Below are 23,809 nucleotides of genomic sequence, written 5' to 3'. Positions count from 1 at the left end.
CCAACTTACTTACCAAAATAAAAAGACACTATTAGGGCCCACCATTTAATCTCGTTTTTCTTTATAACAGTTGAGTTGTGTTGAAGAAAAAAAGAAGAAACAGCCCATGGGATAATCTAATATACTCATTCAACATTTGTGGGGTCCATTAGGGCATGGGCGTGACATCATGCTGATTTACATAGGCAATGACTAATCTGGCAAGTATGTTGATATTTTGAGAATATGATTTTAGAAGATAAACACCACGTATAGCTGCTGTTGCTAATTTTTTTTCAACCTTGTGATGACAAATGGAAAGTGATAATTGGGGCAACCCATCTTAGTAGCTATAAATAGAAATTGCAGATTTTTAACAAGAGGAAGTTGCCCAATATTGGACGTACATAATATTCTTATTGCTCTCTTTTGGACCGCTATTTGAAAAAAGGGAAACATCCGAATTAGTAGACCATGTTGCAATTATTTTACAAAAGGATGTATTCTATATACTGGAGGTGGATTTGTAAAAAAACGGAGGGAAGAAGAGGAGCTAGGGAGGCATTATCTAGTATTGCGAGGTTTTTTTTTTTTTTTTCTCCCCTTCCCCAATAATATTTCGCCCATTGTTTTGTCTCTCATGCTCTCTTTAATTCTCGTTCTCTCTTACTCTCCACCCTTGAAATTTTTGTTTGCTCTCCCTCATTCTCTCTTGTTTTCTCCAAAGAAATTTCGCCCATCACTTGTTCTTGTTCTCTTCAAATTGCATGAAGGCATGTGATGTGTTCATTCATCCGATCCAACCGTCAAATATTCAATCTAAGGCGACACCAAGGCTTGAAGCAAGGCGATCAAGGATTCAACCATTGATAAGAGGAGAAAAAGACTAAGTTTTTCTTTTATTTTGTTCTTTATTTCAAGTTCCACTTTGATGTATTTTTTGTTTACTTTAAGTTAGTGAAGAAGTTATTTTTCTTTTCAAGATCATATATGGCACTTCTTCTGCTCTCTATCTTCTTTAATTTTTTTTATTTTCCCTTCTCTATGAGTAACTAAACCCATCTAGCCATTGGGGAGGAGAAAGATGATTAATTAAAATCAATGGCATAAAATAACATCATATATAGGGGTTTCTATTTGTGGATTCTCAATAATATATAAAATTGTTTAGCATGTCTGATCAATCACTCATGGGCAATGACATCTATTGATCTTATTTCCCATTGACCGGATTTATCAAATACACTATCCAATGCAAAAATTCGTTTGATTAATAATCTAATCCAAAACTCATGGTGGATTCTAACCTTACGTAATCTTTTAATCGAATTAAGGATTCAAATCAATTTCCAAATAATTTTTCAATAAAATTTTAATTCACTTTAGAATAGTTTTTCCAACCAATTTTTCAATCAATTTAGGCTTTTAGATATTGGTTCTCTCATTAGGTTAGATAATTAATTAGTATAATTCCTTTTGGTTCACTTTGCCTAAATATAAGAGTTAAATTTCTGATCTTTTCTTTATTGTTTTCGATCCTTGTCTATTTAGTTTATAAATTTAAATATATTGTTGGATCCGAGATTGTAGTCTACGAAAATCCTGAGTCTATTCCAGGCAACAATATATTGTAAGTTTATTTTCCGAGTAGTATAAGGGTAGAAGTCACAATAAGATTTTCCCTGAGTTCGACCCCTATTTACACGACCCGTGCACTTGCGGTTATTTAATATCACAATCAACTCACACGCACGGCCGGCCGAGCTGGGCCGGGCGGCGCGCATGTTTGGTATAGCCAAAAGCCCACTGGTTTCACTTGGTGGCTCATGCGCGTAGGCCTCCTTTCTTTTCTTCTAATTCACAAAGCTAAAGAAGCGAAAAACTACATAAACCCATGAAGCTTTTCTCCACTTTCCAATACAGGACTATTCGCTTTTGTAAAGGAAGTGAGCAAACTCATTTTCACAACTAAAGTGGCTGCTTTTTGTAAACAAAACAACTTTGTAAAATACCAACAAGGGCCACTTTTGTATTAAAATACCAACAATCCCCCACTTATTTTAATAGAAAATGCTTAAAAATAAAATATAACTTGTGTTGGGCAACCAGCGAAGCAACACGCATAATAAATGTGACTATGTCTTGAACCTTTACTTAATGTAAGTGTATTCTAACTGCCAAGAATTGAAGTGATTATGTCTTGAACTACAACCCTTGGGGACAGAAAGAAGTACACTACACGCATGAAGCTAAAGTGTTCCATTGGTTCTTCCAAGCTTGCACATTACGGCCATGTGCCAATCCCAGTGTTCATGTAAGCAAAAGAGAATTAAGCCCACATTCTCGTTGGAAGCGGCCCACTTCCTAGCAAACATGTAGGTGAGTCTATCAAGGATACTTTTGTAGCCTAGACATCCCAGTCATATGAGTTATAGATCTCATTAAGAGTAAAATACTCAACCTCATAAAGCTTCAGGACATCATGCTGGGTTACACCATTGGAATGGACTTCGAGATAAACTCATATTTAGCATGATTGTTCATCAATTACACTACGACTCATTTTTCCTGTTGAAAATCTAGTTCTTGGGATGTCTAGTCCCTAAATTGGGTATCCATCATAGGAAATTACTCATTAATGGGCTTCAGTTCCATTCCCCTCGATGTATTGCAGACTTTCTCCTTTGATAAGACCTTAGTTAAGGGATCTGCTAAGTTATCACCTCATCTCATAAAATCAACGGTGACTGCGCCATTGGATATCAATTCTCTCACAGCACTGTGCTTTCTTCTTATTTGTTGTGACTTTCCATTATAGTACTTGTTCTGTACTCTTCCAATGGCTGTCATGCTGTCACAATGAATCAAAACTGCAGACACAGGTCTAGTCCAAACAGGTATGTCAGATAAAATATTCTTTAACCAAGTAGCTTCTTCACAAGCAGAGGTTAATGCAATTAGTTCTGATTCCATAGTAGATTGAGCGATTATAGTTTGTTCTTGGACCTCTAAGAGACTGCACCACCACCAATGGTAAGTACATAACATGTGGTAGCCTTGGAATCTTCTGACAAAGTAATCCAATCTGCATCGCTGAATCCTTCTAAGACAATAGGAATCTCTGAAAATGAATCCCATCAGTAATAGTACGTTTAAGATATCTCATTACACGTGATATAGCATTCCAATGTTCTATACTAGGACAACTAGTATATCTACATAGCAAACCAACATCATATGCAATATCAGGTCTAGTGCAATCTGTAGCATATCTTAAACTACAAATTATACTAGCATACTCTTTGTTATTTACACGATCACCATCATTAGCATACAATCTAATACTTTGATCAAAATGAGTACAAACAGGTTTATTGTCAAAATACTTATATTTTTTAAGTATTTTCTCAATATAATGGGATTAATCAAGAGATATACCTTTTTCAGTTCTAGTTATTTTGATTCCCAAAATTACATTTGCTTCACCAAGATCTTTCATATCAAAGTTTTGCATAAGCAAGTTTTTTATTTTATTAACTACTTCTAAGTTTGAACAAAAAATCTAAAGATCATCAACATACAAGCAAGTGATAATACAAGATGAATCAAAATACTTATAATAAATGCATTTATCACTTTCATTAATCTTAAACCCATTTGATATAACAACATTATCCATTTTTTATGCCATTGTTTAGGTGCTGGGTTAAAACCATAAAGTGATTTCAACAGTTTACACACTTTGTTTTCTTAACCAAAGGCAACAAAACCATCAGGTTGATCCTTATAGATCTCCTCTTCTAAACTACCATTTAAAATGCAGTCTTTACATCCATTCGATGTATACCAAGGTTATGGATGGCTACTACTGCAATTAAGACTTTGATAGATGTGATTCTAGAAACTGGAGAGTAAGTGTCAAAGAAATCTATGTTCTCCTTCTGTTTAAAGCCTTTGGCTACAAGCCTTGCTTTAAATATGTCTATGGTTCCATCTGGTTTTAGCTTTCTTCTAAGAACCAACTTACAACCAATAATTTTACATCCTGGAAGCAGGTCTACCAATTTCCAAGTATGGTTAGACATTAAACATTCCATCACATCATTAATAGCTTCTCTCCAAAAATCAACATCCGAAGAGAATAAAGCTTCCTCTAAGGAAGATAGATCTCCCTCTAAAGTAAAGGCATAGAAGTCAGGGTCAAAGTCTTTCACTATTCTAGCCCTCTTACTTCACTTTGATTCAATTTCAGCTTCAGTGTGTTTATCCAAACTATGTTTAGTACCCCCACTATTTACAGTAGTTTTGGTACCCCCACTATATCTAGATTTAAAAGAAAATTTATCCTCAAAGAATTCAGCATCCATTGATTCAACAATTACATTTTTTAAGGTTAAGAAACCTATATGTTTTACTTGTTAAAGAATAACCTAGAAAAACACATGCTATGACTCTACTTCCTAGTTTTGGTCTTTTAAGATCAGGAAGTCTAACATAGGCTAAACATCCCCATACTCTAAAGTAACTAACATTAGGTTTTCTGTTTTTCCATAACTCAAGTGACGACACTTTAGTTTTCTAATTTGGAATCCTATTAAGAACATAGTTTCAAGTTAGAATTGCTTCATCCCATAGGTTAGAAGGGGCTCCTGAACTTAGGTGTAAAGCATTAGTAAATTCAACTAATATTTTATTCTTCCTATCTGCAACCCCATTTGAGGTGGGAGAGTAAGGTGCAGTGGTTTCAAGTATAATCCCTAGAGATTTAACAAAATCAGTAAACTCTAGTGATTTATACTCACCACCTCTATCACTTCTAAGTCTTTTAATTTTCTTGTGAAATTGGTTTTTGACTTGTAACAAATATTCCTTAAATATTTTCAAAGCTTCACTCTTTTGTCTTATCAAATAAATAATTGAATATTTAGAAAAATCATCTACAAAACTTATGAAGTATCTTTCACCACTACGGGTTAAAATACCATCTAACTCACATAAATGAGTATGGATTAACTCTAATAACTTTGAATTTCTTTCAAAACTTTTGACAGGTTTTCTAGTTATTTTTGCCATACTACAAGTTTCACACTTTTGAATATCTTCTAATACTATTTTAGGGATTAAACCAAGTATACTCATACCATGCACATACTTCATATTTATGTGAAATAATCTAGCATGCCATGAATTCACATAATAAAGCATATAAGCAAATAAAAGAAATTTCATTCATTTCAACATTAAGTTTAAACATCCCATCACAAGCATATCATTTTTGCAACAAAGGATCCATGCTTAGTTACAATGTACTGATCAGATTCGATGATTTGTTTAAATCCAGCTTTATTTAACAAAATACTAGGAACTAAGTTCTTCCACATTTTAGGAGTGTGAAGAACATCCTTCAGGATACTTTCCTCCCTGAAGTGAATTGAAGTTCAACATCCCCAGTTCCGAGTACCTTAGTGATGTGAGAGTCTCCCAACAACACCTTCTTATCAACATCTGCAGGTGCATAAGTCTTGAACGAACTTCTGTCATAACAAACATGATGAGAAGTCTCTATGTCAGCCCACCACCCATCAGACTCGCCACGGCATTCACTTTAGTGATCATAGCCACAAGTGGCACTTCAGTCACATTGGCCTGAGGGACTTGTGCACCTTATTTGTACCTCGGTTTTGGTTCTATTTCCTCTTCATCGTCTTCTTCTCAGGCTCCAGATTCACTTGCGATTTCTGGTTTGGGTTTCTTACTTCAGAAATAGTATTAACATTAATACCATTTTTCTCTTTCTTATCCTGGTTACGATTCTCTTCTTCAATCCTAAGACGGACAAGAAGACTTTCCATTGAAAGTTCTTTAGATTAATGTAAAAGAGAGCTTCTAAAATCTTTCCACGTAGGAGGCAACTTGTCAATCATATCAGCCACTTGAAATTATTCACTAACGATCATTCCTTCTGCAAGAATGTCATGGACCAATTTCTGCAATTCATGAGTCTGTGATATAACAGTTCTCTTATCAACCATGTAAAACCTAAAGTATTTGCTTACAGCATTCTTCTTTGAACCTGCTTCTTCCGTATCATATTTTTTTTGTAGTGCTTCCCAAAGTGACTTAGAATCTTGAGTCACTATAGAAATCATACAGTTCATCGGAGAGGCTATTCAAAATAAAATTTTGACATAGGAAATCTGATTCTTTCCACTGTTTTATTAAGACCAAACGAGTCGGTTCTAGTTTTGATCTCCATGTCTTTTCTTCAGTTAATACATGGGCTACCTTTTTCGTGGATTGATAAAAGAACATCCATCTCTTAAAGTTTGCACAGTTAAAACGAGAAGGTTTGTTCGGATTGGAGGAATCCGATAAAACTTCATTGCGTGATGCCATATTATACAGAGACAATACAAAATTCACCTTGAAATTGTTGAGGATTTATGGGATAATATGGCTTACCAGACTTCTGTTGAGGACCAGACAAAACAAACAAACAATGTTTGTGTAACCTTTTCGATGCGGCGAGATGAGGCACGGAATATGTCGCTCTCTTTAAGGTGCATTTGCGCCTCTGTGGAAACTAATTCTGATGTAGCAGATTACTGGCCACAATCACCTCCAGGATACAACAACCCGACGCACTATCGATCACAAAGAATTGCACGATCTAAGATATTCGAACTACGTGAAATCTCCAATCGCCCAACAAAATACGTAAAATAAAAGAAGAAAGAAATCTCTGTTTACAATAAGATAGCTAAAATAGAAAGAAAACAGTAAACTTCTGAAATGGATTCATTCTATTTTTTTAAGAAAACAGAGAAAACCTTCTCTTTTATAAACCAAAACGTGTCCGTTCAACACACCCTTTAATGTAGTAAAAGCACCCTTTAAGAAAAAGAGTCGTTCAAAAGAAGTTATAGATGCGAAAGGTCGCATCCCAATAGCCACAACGCTTAGGAACGGCGGCGTTATTTACCCAGTTAGGGGCATTCCAGTAAGTCGGCTTACCCAGGTTCGCCTGCGTAGCTAATAATGTTGGCGTTATAATCTAATAATGGCGAAGGTAAAGGGAAGTTAGACAGACATAAACAAAAAATTAAAATATAGAGGAAGGGAAAACCTTGACTCACACGTGCGGCCGACTAGCCGAACCGAGCCGTGCATGGCAGGGCGGCGCGCCTATGTGGTATAGCCAAAAGCCCACCGGGTTCACTTGGTGGCTCATGCGCGCAGGCCCCCTTTCTCCTCTTCTCATTCACAAAGCTAAAGAAGTGAAAAACTATATAAACTCATGAAGTTTTTCTCCACTTTCCAATATGGGACTATTCGCTTTTGTGAAGGAACTAAGCAAACTCATTTTCCAAACCAAAGTGGCTGCTTTTTGTAAACAAAACAACTTTGTAAAATACAAACAAGGGCCACTTTTGTATTAAAATTCCAACATATTTAGGGCATGTTTACCATATTTTTGTTCATCCAACCTAGGTATTTTTATCAAAGCAAAAATATTTATTCCAACCAAGGTATTTTTAATTGGATAAATGTTACAAAAAGAAAGAACAAAATCTGGAAAACATATAGAGATGGAATCTAACATATTAAGGAAAGTGACATGTGGGAACAAGATGGAGATCACAATTCCTATTGACTGTAAGCCCAGCAGCTTCAGTCATGTCCAGGTCTTTGTTTTTAGAATCAGGCAACTCCCAATCAAACCAATATAAGAGATTGGCAAGAGCAAGTTCCATGGAGGAAATGGAAAATGAAATTCCAGGGCAACCCCTCCGTCCCATCCCAAAAGGTATCAGCTGAAAATCTTTCCCTTTGAAATCGATGGGATTGTTCATGAACCTCTCTGGGCAAAACTCTTCAGCATTATCCCATGAATCAGGGTCCCTTCCAATTGCCCATGCATTGATGATAACCCTTGTTTTTGGAGGGATATAATAACCCTGTAATTTAAAAGCTGAGATAGTCTCTCGCGGAACTAACAATGGAAACGGAGGATGTAATCTGAGAGTCTCCTTAATTATTGATTTTAAGTAATCCATTCCTTGAATATCCTCCTCTTGTACCTTTGATTTTTTGCCCACCACGCTCCTTACCTCTTCTTGTGCTTTCTTTATGATTGTTGGGTTTCTGACAAGCTCCGCCATTGCCCAATCCATGGCTGTTGCTGTTGTTTCAGTTCCAGCAGCAAACATATCCTACGCCGACAAAGAAGGAAAGCATCAGTGATTTTATACATCATGAATGTTAATACCCATGAATAATCTTGTTTGTACATATGTATATGAGAGAGAGAGAGAGAGAGAGAGAGAGAGAGATACAAAGATAATTGCTTTGAGGTTATCTTTGGTGATGTGGATGTTTTGGAGGTTGGATTCCTTTTGCACATCAAGCATAACATCAACAAAATCTTTTCCCATAATCTGCTCATCTCTTTGAGGATCGAGATGCTCCTCGATCACTTGATCAAGTAAAGAATCGAAGGCTCTAAAAGTCTTCTTCATCCTTGAATCCAATCCAGTGAGGACGTCGATCCATCCAAGAGATGGGAAATAGTCACCCACACAAAATAGTCCCAACATGATCGCTATTTGTCTTACCAGTCCAGCATATCTATTCTCCCCATCTCCTCCACACTTCTTACCAAAGGCAACCAGAGAAATTATGTCGTTTGTGAGAGACATGAACATCTGACTTAGATTTATGGACGCCTCCCTCGCCACCGAGCAAGAGTGAGAGATCTTCTCGATCATCTTAGAAACTTCTTCTTCCCTAACTTGTTGGAATAATTGCACCCTCTTAGCACTTAAGAGTTCTACAACACAAATTTTCTTTGCTACCCTCCAATAATCACCATAAGGTGAGAAGGCCACATCACTGCCTCCATAGAAGAAATGCTTCGCTGCCGTGGTGTTGGCCCTGCCTGAGAAAGCAATATCATGGGTTTTCACAAGCTCATGAACAAGTTTGGCCGATGAAACTACTAGAGTAGGAACTTGACCCAAATGTAAGAACATTAAGGGGCCATGTTTCTTAGTCAGACTTCGGAGAGAGCGGTGGGGTAGCGAGCCAAGCTGGTGAAGGTTCCCTATAACAGGAAGCTTGAAGGGAGAAGGTGGTAAATTGGGCTTATCAGCCCAAACACTGGTGAACCTTCTTAAAAGAACGAGGAGAACGATGGGAAGCAACAAGAGAAAAGAAAGTGAGAGAGAGCCAGGTAGTAGTAGAGCCATTACCTAAACTTTGAGAATGATTTCTTGCCTGTAGTGGATGCTAGAAGTTTATAAGATTTATAACCATTTTGGGCCGCCCGCCACTCTACTATTTGCTCTCACTATTCTTTTGTCTTAAATATCTGTCAGCAAGGCCCACTACTCGAATGTGCACAAAACAGGCTACGTATGTTGATGTTTTTGTCAACGATAAGTGATATATTCTTCTCAATGGTGAAGACATTGGGGGTATTTTTGGTTATTTATACATGTGTACAAATCAAGTTACGTATGTTGATGTTTTTGTCAAAGGTAAGCGATATATTTGCTTTCTTTTCGTATTTTTTTGTTTTTTATATGCCATAGGGTATCCCCACCTCACTTCGTGGGGCGGGACTAGTCCCTAGTGATGCACGCAGGCACCGGTAGACCACGTGCATCAGTTGAAAAAGGGGGGATTCGAACGCTCGTCACTGGGGGAGCATACCCATGACTTTACGCCAAAGAGCCACACCCTCCCTTTTTCGTATTTGGCACAGGCCTATGTCATTTTCCTTTGGCAAATCCATCAAGGCAGGGATTGAGCCTCTACTTGAATGGTCAAGACATTTCTTTTTGACCAGGAGTTCGGAGGTTTAATCTATGGATTTTAAATACAGGAACACTCCTAAAACAGGATCCGATGCAGAAAGTAGGGCTGTTCATTCGGTTAAAACCGAACCGGACAACAACAAAAAAACCGAATCGAAATATTTCGGTTACTGAAATTGTCTAACCGAAACCGAACCGAAATTTCGGTTTGTTCGGTTAGAACCGAATTAGTAAACAATGCTCACTTTTCTTTATTCAAAAGGCAAAGGGTCCGAAACTAAATAAAATTGAGAGAGAGAAAAACCTAAAAAGTGTGAGCAATCGAACTATCCAACGAGGGATTGAAGGATCCCGGAGTCGTGAGTGGCGGAGAGGAATATCCCGGAGTCTTTGACAATCGGCTATGCCGTGGAGAGGCGGAGCCTTGGAGGGCTGGAGGTGGAGGCCATGAATTTGTGACGCGGAGAGGCGTGACCGCGTGAGAATGAAAAATCAGAGACGAGAGAGAATCAGAGGTTGGCTGTCCCAATCGAACTACTCTTTTTTAGTTTTTTATTCGTTGTGGCTGTCCCAATTAAAAAACAGGGTGAATATGATATTCAAAGAATCAAAGTGGAAATTTGCAGTTTTACGTATGCATGTATTTGCAATATGAAAACCAGCCCATGGTTTTAATAAAAACCCCCTGTTTTAAGGAAAACCAGCCCATAGTTTTAATGAAATCCCATGGTTTTAAGGAAAACCATGTGGTTTTGGTCAAAAGTAGGAGTCAAAAGCTGTTCAAAGGCTGCCAATGCATTTTTAAATTTACTAAAAAGCAAATGACCATAAGCCATAGGGAAGAGATGGGGACAAACAAAATAGCATATGCAATCCTCCTCATTCGGTTTTTCGGTTCTTACCGAATTTTTTTATTAAAAATCGACGCCGAAACCGAAAACAAAAATTTAACAACATAAACAGAAACTGAACCGAATTACCATTTAACCGAACCGAAATAACCGACCGAATTCGGTTGGTTATTTCGGTTTTAACCGTATAGTGAACAGCCCTAGCAGAAAGTAAAGACGGGTGAATAAGACAGATCGATTTTGCAATTTTTATGTTTTTTGGCATTTGTGGGGATACGGGGCCCTTTTTTTGTTTTTTCCCACGTGTGGCGAGTATGGGTGCTTTTTTACAGCACGGATCCCATCTTTCCTACTGATTCTCATGTTATTTTTTAAGGTAAGGATCCAAAACTGACTTTCTCTTGTAAATAGAAAAAGAACATTGGAAGTGATTCTGTCTTGGCCAGGGAGAAAAAAAAAATCCATGGAAAAGAAAATTAGAGGGTCTAATAGGGTTGCAATTTTCATAGAAAAAGAAATATGAGTGAACCAAAGTGAACCAAAATGCTGGAAAACTCATTTTCTAATGAATTACTTTTTACAAAGAAAATTGTCCCTCCATCCAAGGCTCTTGATGAATTTTCTATATGCAGTGGTAAAGAGGAAAATTAGAGAGATGTGAAGGGTATTTGTGGAAGGTGAGGGAGATATCAATCGAAGTTGGTGGGAGGATGAAGAAGACTCTTGGAAAAACAAAAATACCTAATGTAAAATTTGGCCAGTCACTGTATATAGTATATACGTTGTCAGGTACCGAGAATCGCATTTAATTTCGCCTTCCGACTTTTGAAACTTGAAAAGCAGTACATGTCAAAAGGCCACACAGCTCAGCGCTAGATTTGTGGGCCCCGTTTTTCCCGAATTTCTGACTCTTCCTTGACGTGACGGGAAGCGTCTCGAGAGCGATAACCGAGAGAGCCGAGCCGCGAGCGCAACCACAGCCGACGGTGGCACGGTGCGGCTCGGGCTCAGCTAACTGACGAGCTCTCAAGTTCAGGGTCCCACACTGGGATGATATATGTGTAATCTAGACCGTCGGTCTTGTACACATCAAGATGTCCGGCTTATTGCTGTGGACCCACCTAGATCAGATGATCCTAGCCCCTTGATCCGTCCATTATGGTTCGGATGATCTTGAACTGTTGATTTTTTTAGGCCCTTATCTTAGGGATATGAGTTTTCTCGCTGAAAGATCAACTGTTGCGATTACTCATACATTGTACAACATGGTGCCACGTGAGAGCTACTTATGGTTTGTGCTCGTAGGACATGGAGAGCTAGTTGTTTTGTTTATGGCCATTTCTCAACTCGTCAAATGCCCTCCAAATTCCAATTGAATAATTTGATCATGCCTTAAATTCAATTTTGGGTCTGTACCTTATCTATGGTGGGGGACTGATAAATAAGGTACAGACAAAAAGTTAAGGACCATCCGGAGTCAGAACTCTAGGAGGAACCCTTCGACACTCAAGTCAGATTGAGGCACCATGAAAAAGATAGCCGAACGGAAGAGAGGTGTGAAGATCACTGTGAACTAAGGGCGGATACGCGCACCTCCGAATATCTTTACTGGAAGGAATGTAAACTTGGTTGGTGGGGGTGCCTTGTGTATGCGAGGATTGCTGGTCGGATTCTTTGATGGTGTTATGCCTCTTATGAAGATGAAGCTGCCTTTTGAAGGTTAAGCGGCTCCACACTTCTTCTTGTGAGTGGGGCGTCCCCTTAATTTGAAGGTTCTGGATACGAAGCATGATTTTGCGGTGACGTGGAACGCATATATCACCGGAGATACCGGCGTGGAAGGCCATGCATGTACTGAAGAGTGATGTGACGGGAGTGGTTTGTTTCTCTAGGTGGTGACGGATAGGGAGCTGGCAGGTGTATAATCTTATAGGGCGGAGGCAGGATCTGATATGGATTCTGCCGGTGGCAGTGCAAGATAATGACAATATGTGGAACGATCTTTCTGGAGATGACATCACACATGTTGCAAGGCATCACACATGTTGCAAGGCTTCCACTCGGAGTGGTAGGCCAGACGAGCGTTCAGGTTAAGAACGCCTGGTGTTGGAGGCCCCCTGGTGCAGGCCAACTTTTGGAGAGACTGTGTGCTAGTCTCACATTGACGACGGTGCCACGTGTAAGCATCGTATTATAGCCCAATTTTCACCTCCAACATATAAGCCCCCCACTTCCTCGACTTGGCATGAGTCGAGGAAGTAGTGGCAGTTGCTTTGACATCTCGACAACGGTTCTCTTAGTGGGGGACCTTCAGTGATCTGTGCAAGAAAATGAATTAGCCTCTTAGTAGTAGTATGATGCTTTGAGGAGGGGAGTTTCTTCAGTTTCAAGAGTTAATGGAGTTTCCTTTTCATGTTTATCTAATTCGACTCTTAATAAGTTTCATTAAAAATCACAAAATCTATGTTGTTCCTTCAAAATTGCAAGATCATTGGGCCTCTTTAAAAATCACAAAATCAGTTAGATCCGATTAAAAATGTAAAATTAGTGGGCTTTGTTTGAGATTTGGAATTAGTGGAAATCAATATTAATGAGTCAATGTAATTTTTTTTTCAACTCAATAAGGTAGCATTATGCAATCCATATAATTATCATTTAAGTCTAGTTGATGTACTAGGAATCTAGGTCATTAAAATCATCTCACTAGAAGACTAAAACCTAGTTTTAGGGTTAGAACAGACCTGAGTCCTCCTGAGTTTCCTGATTCAACCCAGAGTCCCTCGGGAATTACACAGAATACACCAGAGTACCTCTGAAATACTCTAAAAGGCTCCAGGAATGAACCAGAGTGCTCCGAGAGTGTACAAACGTGATCCAGTTTCAAAACCAGAGTCCACCTAAATTAGGAATTAGACATTCTTGTGTAAAACAATCCAATTTTTGAGTTTTGCTCATCTAGGTTAGATAAAACCTAGGTCTCGTTCTTATAGGAGCCATAAAAAATTCATATTTAGAATCCAAACTAGGCTCTAAGTCGCACATCAATCACTTAAGTTGCACCTTTGGCACTTAAGTCACACATCTTAGTCTCATGTAGGCATGTAGGGTCTTGTAGGCATGTAGGACTTCAATAGGTTAGGGAGCCGATACGATTAATTGAAAGACAAACTTTTCAATGTTCTTTCTTCGATTGGATCAAAGCATGAACAAAATCCATAGGTAAATACATGGTAAATGGATCAATGGTTCTTCCATAATCAACCTCATGGAACACTCGTAGGTGAACTTTGGATCGTCTTTAGTCGTGTTACATTATTAAACCACTTAAGCTAGCTTCATAACCCAATCCTAGAATATCCTGTACCAGGATACCCAACCCTAGAGTTTCCAATCTCAGAATCTGCAATCCTAATACCAGTTTTCTATCCTTAGTCCAAATCTCGATCCATATCATAGTTCCCAAACCTTAGTCCAATTCCCAATCTTCAACTCGTACCCCAAGCCGTAGTCTAATTCCCAATCTTCCTAGTTTCCCTAGCACTAGTTCTATGATCATACTAGAATAGGCATACTAGTCATATAGAATCCAGCATAAGCCCTCACAAGCACTTGGCATCTAAAACATCAAATCCTTAGTCAAACATTCAATCCTCATAACATTCAAAGCGCATTCAGGCACATAAATCACATAGGCACGTAGCTAGGCATTTAGGACCCACACACTCCTAGCTGACATGAGTATAAACTGTGAACAGCTAAACTGACAACATAAAATATTAGATCAACTAACCTCACTTGCATAAATCACCATAATTAAGACTTATAACCCCTTTTAGTTAGAACTTAAGTAAATAAAGTTGAAAAGTATAAAGACCAGTTTACTGGGCGAGAACGGTGCCTAACACCTTCTGTCCTTATAACCAGGCAATGAACCCAATCTTATTGGAACACAGACTTAATTCGCAGAGTCACTTATGGGTTCTAGGCCCTAGCCTAGGTGATGACTCTAGTCAGTCCTTTTTCATGGAATTCGATTTTCTACGTCAACACATTAGAACAGAACTGAACACCCACAAAACCAACCAACAAGCCTACAACCTCGTGGGTGCGGAGGGGGACCTAACCAGTTCCGGATCTCCAGGCTCCACAGACTGGCAACTCAGCTGAGGACTTCCTGACTTTATAATTTAGAGAACCTTATTCAGTTAAATGATAATTAAAGGGTTAAAAGTCAACAATTTTGCATGGTAACTGATTGTACGCTTGTACATTACCATAACTTGTACATTAAACGGACATAAAAAAATCAATAATGGATTTTGAGGGAACTTAGTTGCGGAAAACAAAATGGCACACAAAACTTTCTTACATCCACTACATATTTGCATATTCATATATCGCATACCTATTATGTCCCATGGAGTAAGTACCTAGTACGAGGGACTAGGCTTTGGTGCTTTGTTACTCCTCACTAAGAGAAACACTCCAATTCTTAGCCTCACACCTTCGGGTGTATCAAACGAATCCGAATGCTTAAATCCCGTACCTCTCTTTGTAAATATTGTTGCGCTCCCTCTCCTTATTCCGACACTCTGTCTCCAGTCCTACAATAGACAAAAGAGACAAAAGCAAGAGCTTATCGCTCCGACAATGTTGGACAAACGGAAGGAACCAAAACCCACCTTTTTCTTTCCATTCTTTGCTTTAATTATCCCGAGTAAAGCAGTCGCTACGACATTCAAGAGTAATTCCTTAGGATCCCGGATCACGCAGTATACTCCGAATAATAATCGATTTTTATCTAGTAAATCCACCTTCTTTCAAAATAAATAGGAATTAAGCTTATCTTTATAAAGGACAAAAAGTCGAGGTTTTTGATAAAGTTCGGTTAAAATTGCCAAGTCAAGTCAAGAGACAGGGTTTACCCATGCATGAGGGGTGCCTACCTCCTTCCCCAAATGTAATTATATCCCTTACTTGGATTTCTATAAAGACAATACCTAAAAACACAGTACAACTATGGGTTCTAAGCCCAGACCTAGAGGACAACTGCGGTTACTGATCTTCCTGCGAAACTCGGATCTTTATCCCTGTTTCGTCAAAAAAGCATACACGGGTCCTAGACCCTAACCTAGGTGGTGACTCAAAGAGACTCTCTTTTTCGTGGGATTTGGATCTCGGTCCCATGTCCATGGAAAATGCAGACACGACAAACACCTACAGAACACCGACACCCCCGTGCGGAGTGGCGTCCGGGACTAGGCACCGCACACGGCACCAGCCTTTTTGGCAAATCGTTTAAGTCTGTCAGCACACGACAAACTCTTAAGCACGTCAGCAAACGACACCCGCCTTTTTTGTAAAACCCTTTAAGTCCTTCACCACATGGCAAACTCTAAACCCATTAGCACACATCACTCACCTTTTTGGCAAAACCTTTAAGCACGTCAGCACACGGCACCCACCATTTTGCAATCCCTCCTTTTCGTCAAATTCTAAGCCCGTTAGCACATGACACCTGCCTTTTCTGCAAATATAAAGTTTTACATCAAACACCAGCAAAGCAACCTCTCAAACTAAATCAAATCTTGCACTCGACCCCCCCAATTGTCCTTCTCAAGCTAACCAAATCTGTGGATCGAGCGCTCCGACAGGTAGCACTACCACGACCCAGATTATTTTTAGGAAACAGCTTAACCCCTCAGTTGTCCCTCCCAATTAGGCTACAGCCTAGTCCCCTATATGTCCCTCCCAACTGTTAACACGGCGTCCACCCAAGTCCTGCTTAACATTTGCTTGTTTTCAAAAACATAAACCGTCAATGAGAGATTTCCGCTCAAGGACTTGACAGCAAGGTTTTAAATTTCGTTCGAAATCCGAAAATTCGGACCGAAATTTTGGATTTCAGTCAAGACCGAAACCGAAATGACCGAAATCCAAAATTGGCAAAACGTACTAAATTTCGGTCGAAACAGAAATTTCGTCAATTTCGGTGAAATTTTAAAAAATATTGATTTTTTATTCATTTCCCAAATTTCCTTCGAAATTACCAAAATTTCGGCAATTGACTGAAATTTTGACCCAAAAATTTGAAATTTCGAGCATCTTTTCACAATTTCTGTAGAAATTTCGGTTTCGGCTAGGTCCGAAATTACCCCTGAAACCGAAATTTAAAACCTTGCCTAACAACAAGACCTCTCGGTGAAGGCCGTCGCGCCTAAGGACCCGATGAAGGCTTGTGCCCCATCATTAGTCCCCATTGACAAAATGATGTTGGGTCTCTTGCTTTGGCATTCACGTGCTAAAGTACTCTCTACCAAAGAGAGGCATCTGTAGACACCCCACTTTGTCAAAACATGATTATTGATAGGTTGCTGCGATGACGGATCCTATGATGATTCCTGAGGCTTATCTTGTCTTTCTCTTAATATCTCTCTTAGTATTTCTTCAGGTTTTCCCAAGACACAAAGTTAACCAAACTACTTAAACACCACCACCCGAGTGTGGGGAGATGCGTGTGAGAGGCCACATCGGCGACGCGCCGAACCGCCCTCCGCCCGTCCGGAATCCACAATGGCTAGAATCGATACTATTAGAATTGTTTTGGCTTTAGAAGCTTAAAAGAATTGGCAAGTTTTTCAGCATGATTTGAAATCAGCCTTTTCTAAATGGAGAACTTGAGGAAGAAGTGTATGTGGATCAACCTCAAGGCTTTGAGATCAAAGGCATATAGCATAAAGTGTAAGAATCGAAAAAGGCACTCTATGGGCTTAAAGAAGAGCCGAGAGCATGGTACAGTAAAATTGACCTGTATTTCCTTTATAACTCATTTCAAAAGAGTCCTACGGAACCAACTCTTTATGTTAAAATTCATGGTAATGTGTAAGCCCAATGGTTCCTACCATGGCATTCCCATCACTAATGTGTTTGAATGTCTTAGTTGTAGATCATGATTGTTTTATATCAAGGTTGCTTGGATTGAGGCCAAGAAGCTCTCATTGGGCCACATTCGGAACGCCAAAGTCATTGGAGATCCAAGAAGCAAGAAGACTTGAAGCAATGCAAGTGAAGACCATATCTTTGAAGTCTATTAGTTTGTAAAGATCCAATCCTAGTTTAGGTTTTGAGAAGCATAAATAAAGAAATCGCACACCCCTAAATAGACTAAAATATTTTAGTGATTGTCCTTGTGGTGTTCCAACACTTTGGAACCCTCAATAACAATCCCATCTATGTATAGAATTGGAAGTCCTTGAAGCCCAAAACAAATTAGCAATTCAAACTTAAAAACCTGCTGGAAATAGGCTTCTCGGAACTCCGAGAGAATTCTTGAAGCTCCGAGCTCGGAACTCCGAGAAATAGTCCAGGGACTAAAAATCCAACTTCTGTTTGTATTTTCGGAACTACGAGAGAAATTTTCGGAACTCCGAGAACACTGTGTCGGAAGAAAAATTATATCCGTTGGGGTTTTCCACAGAATTACGACTATGCCCTCAAACGGTCATATTTGGGTTTTTCTATATATATGTGTGTTCTAAACTTCACTATAATTAATCCTAACACTCTAAAACACCATTGGAACATCCTAAGAGTGAATCAAGCTTATTTATGCCTCTCATCCTCTACATTTAGGATTTGGATCATAGGCTCTTATTTGTACATCCTCTTCAAGATTGTAACCCTTTGGAATGGATTTTTCTTTGTTCTTTCTTTCTTGACAATCCTTGTATTTGGGCGAGTGTTCAGAGAAGCGAAGCCCTCTCTTCGTGGTGAGGATTGCCACCAAGGTTAAAGCTTTTGGACATTGTAATTGGCATCGGTCTTCGCCAAGTTTAAGAAGATCAACATAGTGAAGTCATCAACGTGTTTGGCTGGTGGAGTGGAGTAGGGCTCGTATATGAGGACCGAACCACTTTAAATCTCGGGTGCACTCCTTCTTGTCTCTTGCTCTTTTATTTGAATTTGCACTTTAGATTTAACTTAGTTGCTTAAATTATTTTTTGGTCTCTTAATCTTTATTTAGGTTAAAAGTTTTGAAAAGGGTAAAAATTTATTTTACAAATAATCTAATCTCCGTCCTCCTAAGTTGCCAATAATAATACTTGGGCCTCTGATTGGAATTTCACTTGGTATCAGAGCCTTGGCTCTTAGAAGAGATTTTTTGAACTTTGGTAAGGTTTTTCAAAATCTAACAAGGGTAAGATCGTTGGCAACTTTTCTAATTGTGAAATGGCAAACGTGATTGGAACCGGACTTCCGGAAGGCCATTCCACAACTGGACCTCCTTTCTTTGATGGGTCCAACTATGGACAATGGAAGACAAGGATGCGCATCTATCTTCTTTCGATAGATGTGGAGCTTTGGCATATTGTTAACAATGGATACACTTTGCCTTCCAAGCCATTTGAAGAATGGAATGTTATTGAGAAAAGGCAAAAAAACTTGAATTACAAAGCTATTAATTCTTTATTTTGTGCCTTATGTATGGAGGAGTTTAATAGGGTAGCTCTTTTTTATTCCGCCAAGGTTATTTGGGATACCCTTGCCATTACCCATGAGGGACATCTCAAGTCTAGGATTCCAAAGTAAACTTGTTAAAGAGCAAATATGAAATGTTTAGAATGAATTTAAATGAAAGTATTTCTGAAATATTTACCCGATTTTCTAAAATTACAAATGAATTAGCTAATCTTGGTAAATCTTATCCTAATGATGAGCTTATGGGTAAGTTGCTTAGGTCACTTCCTCCACATTGGGATCCAAAGGTTACCGCCGTACAATAATCAAAGGATCTCTCTAAGCTCACTATGGAGGAGCTATTAGGTTATCTTATCACTCATGAGATGCTCCTCACTAGCTGACAAGAGGAGAAGAAGCCAAAAGAAAAAAAGAGTAGGTCCCTAGCACTCAAAGCCTCCAAGACGGACTCATCTTCCTCAAGTGAAGTGGATAGTGATGAAGAAGAAGCGTTGAGAAAATTCAAAAGCTTATGGAGAAAGAAGCACAAGAAAGATAAAAAGAAGAAGAAAGAAGAAAAAGAAGGTAACTTAGAGGGTGGAATAAGATGTTACAATTGTAAGAAGACGGGACACAAAAGACCGGAGTGTCCACTTCTCAAGTCATCATCCTCAAAGTACAAAGGAAAGAAGAATGATTGGAAGAAGAACAATGGTCTTGTAGCCGCTTGGGATGCATCAAGCACTTAAACCAAGAGCTCAAGTGAAAAGAAAATAAATAAAGATGATTTATGCTTTATGGCACTCACCCATGAAGAAGACGTAAATTCCAACCCTTCTCATAGTTCATCTAGTAGTGATAGTGGAAACATATCTTATGATGAATTGTGTAACACTTTGCATTCCCAAATTTTAAAAAATTAAGTTCTTAAGAAATCTATTTCCAAATTAGAAAAAGAACTTGATATGTTGAAAAATGAATCATCTTCTTCCAAATCTCTAGCTCAAGTGCAAATTGAAAATCTTAAACTTGATATTGAAACCCTTAAGGGTAATTTGGATGAGAAATCTTACCAATTGGTTAAATTCCAAAATATGGCAAGCTCTTCCAAATGTTTTGAAGATGACAATAATGATTTTTTGAATCAAATAACCCATCTTCATGTTGAAAATGAAAGATTAAGATTATGTCCTCATGAATTTTAAATGGTGATAAAATTATTGACATAATCTTGAAGAAAGCTAGTCATAGACCTAAGCATGAGTTTTATAATAAGACTAGTCTATCTGACCCTCATCTTAGATGTCATTATTGTGGAATTTATGGTCACTATCAATTCCAATGTGCATCTAAGATTAGGGATTGTGGTGGGACCAAGAAAACTTGGGTTCCCAAAGCCCCCACATGATTCTATTCATATTTTGTTTAGATTAGGGGCTTGTACTTAAATTTGAATATCATTCAATTATGGTTTTTACAATCCCCCTCTTGTGTTGCATTAGTATTCCAATTAAGAGGAGTTCAATGGTTGATTTTTTCTTTGAAAAAGGGAGAGCTTAAAATTGAAAATTTTTAACTCTTGGATTTTTTGACCCATCTTTTTGTTGATGACAAAGGGGGAGAAAAATCTAGAGTAAGAAAAATATGTTTTCTTTTATTGGAAAATCCCTTGTACTTGTCATCATAAAAAAGGGCGAGATTGTAAGCCCAATGGTTCCCACCTTGGCATTCCTATCTTCTTTTGATGATTCCAAACTCAAGTGATTTATATCATTAATGTGTTTAACTGTCTTAGTTGTAGATCATGATTGTTTTATATCAAGGTTGCTTGGATTGAGGCCAAGAAGCTCTCATTGGGCCACATTCGGAAGGCCAAAGTCATTGGAGATCCAAGAAGCAAGAAGACTTGAAGCAATGCAAGTGAAGACCATATCTTTAAAGTCTTATTAGTTTGTAAAGATCCAATCCTAGTTTAGGTTTTGAGAAGCATAAATAAAGAAATCACACACCCCTAAATAGACTAAAATATTTTAGTGATTGTCCTTGTGGTGTTCCAACACTTTGGAACCCTCAATAACAATCCCATCTACGTATAGAATTGGAAGTCCTTGAAGCTCAAAACAAATCAGCAATTCAAACTTGAAAACCTGCTGGAAATAAGCTTCTCGGAACTCCGAGAAAGTTCTTGGAACTCCGAGAAATGGTCCAGGGACTAAAAATCTAACTTTTGTTTGTATTCCCGGAACTCTGAGAGAAATTCTCAGAACTCCAAGAAAGTCTCTCGGAACTCCGAGAACACTCTGTCGGGAGAAAAATTATATCCGTTGGAGTTTTCCACAGAATTATGACTATGCCCTCAAACGGTCATATTTGGGATTTTCTATATATATATATATATATGTGTGTGTGTGTGTGTGTGTGTGTGTGTGTGTGTGTGTGTTCTAAACTTCACTATAATTAATCCTAACACTCTAAAACACAATCGGAACATCTAAGAGTGAATCAAACTTATTTATGCCTCTCATCCTCTACATTTAGGATTTGGATCATAGGCTCTCATTTGTACATCCTCTTCAAGATTGTAACCCTTTGGAAGAGATTTTTCCTTGTTCTTTCTTTCTTGACAATCGTTGTATTTGGGCGAGTGTTCGGAGAAGCGAAGCCCTCTCTCCGTGGGGAGGATTGCCACCAAGGTTAAAGCTTTTGGACATTGTAATTGGCACCGGTCTTCGCTAAGGTTAAGAAGATCAACATAGTGAAGTCATCAACGTGTTTGGTTGGTGGACTGGAGTAGGCCTCGTGTATGAGGACCAAACTACTTTAAATTTCGAGTGCACTCCTTCTTGTCTCTTGCTCTTTTATTTGAATTTGCACTTTAGATTTAACTTAGTTGCTTAAATTATTTTTTGGTCTCTTAATCTTTATTTAGGTTAAAAGTTTTCAAAAGGATAAAAATTTATTTTTACAAATAACCTAATCTCCCTCCTCCTAAGTTGCCAATAATAGTACTTGGGCCTATCATTGGAATTTCAGGTAATGATATCATAATTGTTTGTTTATATGTGAACCTGTTTCTTCCGTATGATATTTTTTCTGTAGTGCTTTCCAAAGTGACTTAGAATCCTGAGAGTCACTATAGAAATCATACAGTTCATCGGAGAAGCTATTTGAAATAAAATTTTGACATAGGAAATCAGATTCTTTCCACTGTTTTATCAAGACTGAACGAGTCGGTTCTAGTTTTGATCTCCATGTCTTTGCTCCAGTTAATACATGGGCTACCTTTTTCGTGGATTGATAGAAGAATATCTTCTTCTTCCATCTTTAAAGTTTGCACAGTTAAAATGAAAAGGTTTGTTCTGATTGGAGGAATCCGATAAAACTTCATCGCGTGATGCCATATTATACAGAGACAATACAAAATTCACTTAAAAATTGTTGAGGATTTAGGGTATAATATGGCTTACCAGATTTTCTTATTCATTTCCGATCCGAATTTGCTTGCGAAAAGTCCTTGCATTAGTATGAGTTCGTTGACCGCGTAAGGGCGATCCATCTTGATGACGAATTCCACGATAACACTTCTGTTGAGGAATAGAAAAGCAAACAAACAACGTTACTGTAACCTTTTCGATGCGGCGAGATGAGGCACGGACTATGTCGCTTTCTTTAAGGTGAATTTGCGCCTCTGCGGAAACTAATTCCAATGCAGCAGATTACTGGCCACAATCACCCCTAGGATATAACAGCCCGACGCACCATCGATCACCAAGAACTGCACAATCTTATAGATTCGAACCACGCGAACACTCCGAATGCCCAACAAAATACGTAAAATAAAAGAAGAAGAAAGAAGTCTCTGTTTACAATAAGATAGCTAAAACAGAAAGAAAACAGTAAACTTTAGAAATGGTTTTTCGTTCTGTTTTTTTAAGAAAACACAGAGAACCTTCTCTTTTTTAAACTAAAACGTGTCCGTTCAACACACCCTTTAATGTAGTAAAAGCACCATTTAAGAAAAAGAGCCATTCAAAAGATGTTACAGATGCGAAAGGTCGCATCCGAATAGCTACAACGCTTAGGAATGACGACGTTATTCGTAAAATAACAACAACGTTATCTACTCAGTTATGGGGCGTTCCTGTAAGCCGGCTTACCTAATAACGTCGGCGTTATAATCCAATAACGGCGAAGGTAAAGGGAAGTTAGACGGACAGAAACAAAAAATTAAAATATAGTGGAAGGGAAAACCTTGACTCACACGCCCAGCCGGCCGAGCCGGGCGGCGTGTGTGTGGTATAACCAAATGCCCACCGGGTCCACTTTGTGGCTCATGCGTGTATAGGCCCCCCTTTCTCCTCTTCTCATTTACAAAGCTAAAGAAGTGAAAAGCTATATAAACCCATGAAGCTTTTCTCCACTTTCCAATACGGGACTATTCGCTTTTTTGAAGGAACTGAGCAAACTCATTTTTCAAACCAAAGTAGTTGCTTTTGTAAACAAAACAACTTTGTAAAATACTAACAAGGGCCACTTTTCTATTAAATTCCAACATATTTAGGGCATGTTTACCATATTTTTGTTCATCCAACCTAGGTATTTTTATCAAAGCAAAAATATTTATTCCAACCAAGGTATTTTTTAATTGGATAAATGTTACAAAAAGAAAGAACAAAATCACATATTAAGATGGAATCTAACATC

The 23,809-nt window shown here is 38.4% G+C and overlaps 1 protein-coding gene across 1 annotated transcript; it reads right to left on the bottom strand.

The window, feature by feature from the left end:
• Positions 1-7,473: 7,473 nt before the first annotated feature.
• Positions 7,474-9,305, bottom strand: LOC143886425 (cytochrome P450 71A1-like). Its single transcript, XM_077390393.1, has 2 exons — positions 8,316-9,305; positions 7,474-8,192 (listed from the first exon to the last, which is right to left on the bottom strand). The coding sequence occupies exons 1-2, from the start codon at positions 9,225-9,227 to the stop codon at positions 7,584-7,586; spliced, it is 1,521 nt and encodes a 506-aa protein (XP_077246508.1). The 5' UTR covers positions 9,228-9,305; the 3' UTR covers positions 7,474-7,583.
• Positions 9,306-23,809: the final 14,504 nt, after the last annotated feature.

Source organism: Tasmannia lanceolata, unplaced genomic scaffold (assembly GCF_043159265.1).
Source record: "Tasmannia lanceolata isolate RefF3 unplaced genomic scaffold, GAP_Taslan_0.1 ptg000011l, whole genome shotgun sequence".
Classification (NCBI taxonomy): Eukaryota; Viridiplantae; Streptophyta; class Magnoliopsida; order Canellales; family Winteraceae; genus Tasmannia; species Tasmannia lanceolata.
The sequence above is the reverse complement of the archived record's forward strand: the minus strand, read 5'-3'. Positions and strand labels throughout refer to the sequence as shown.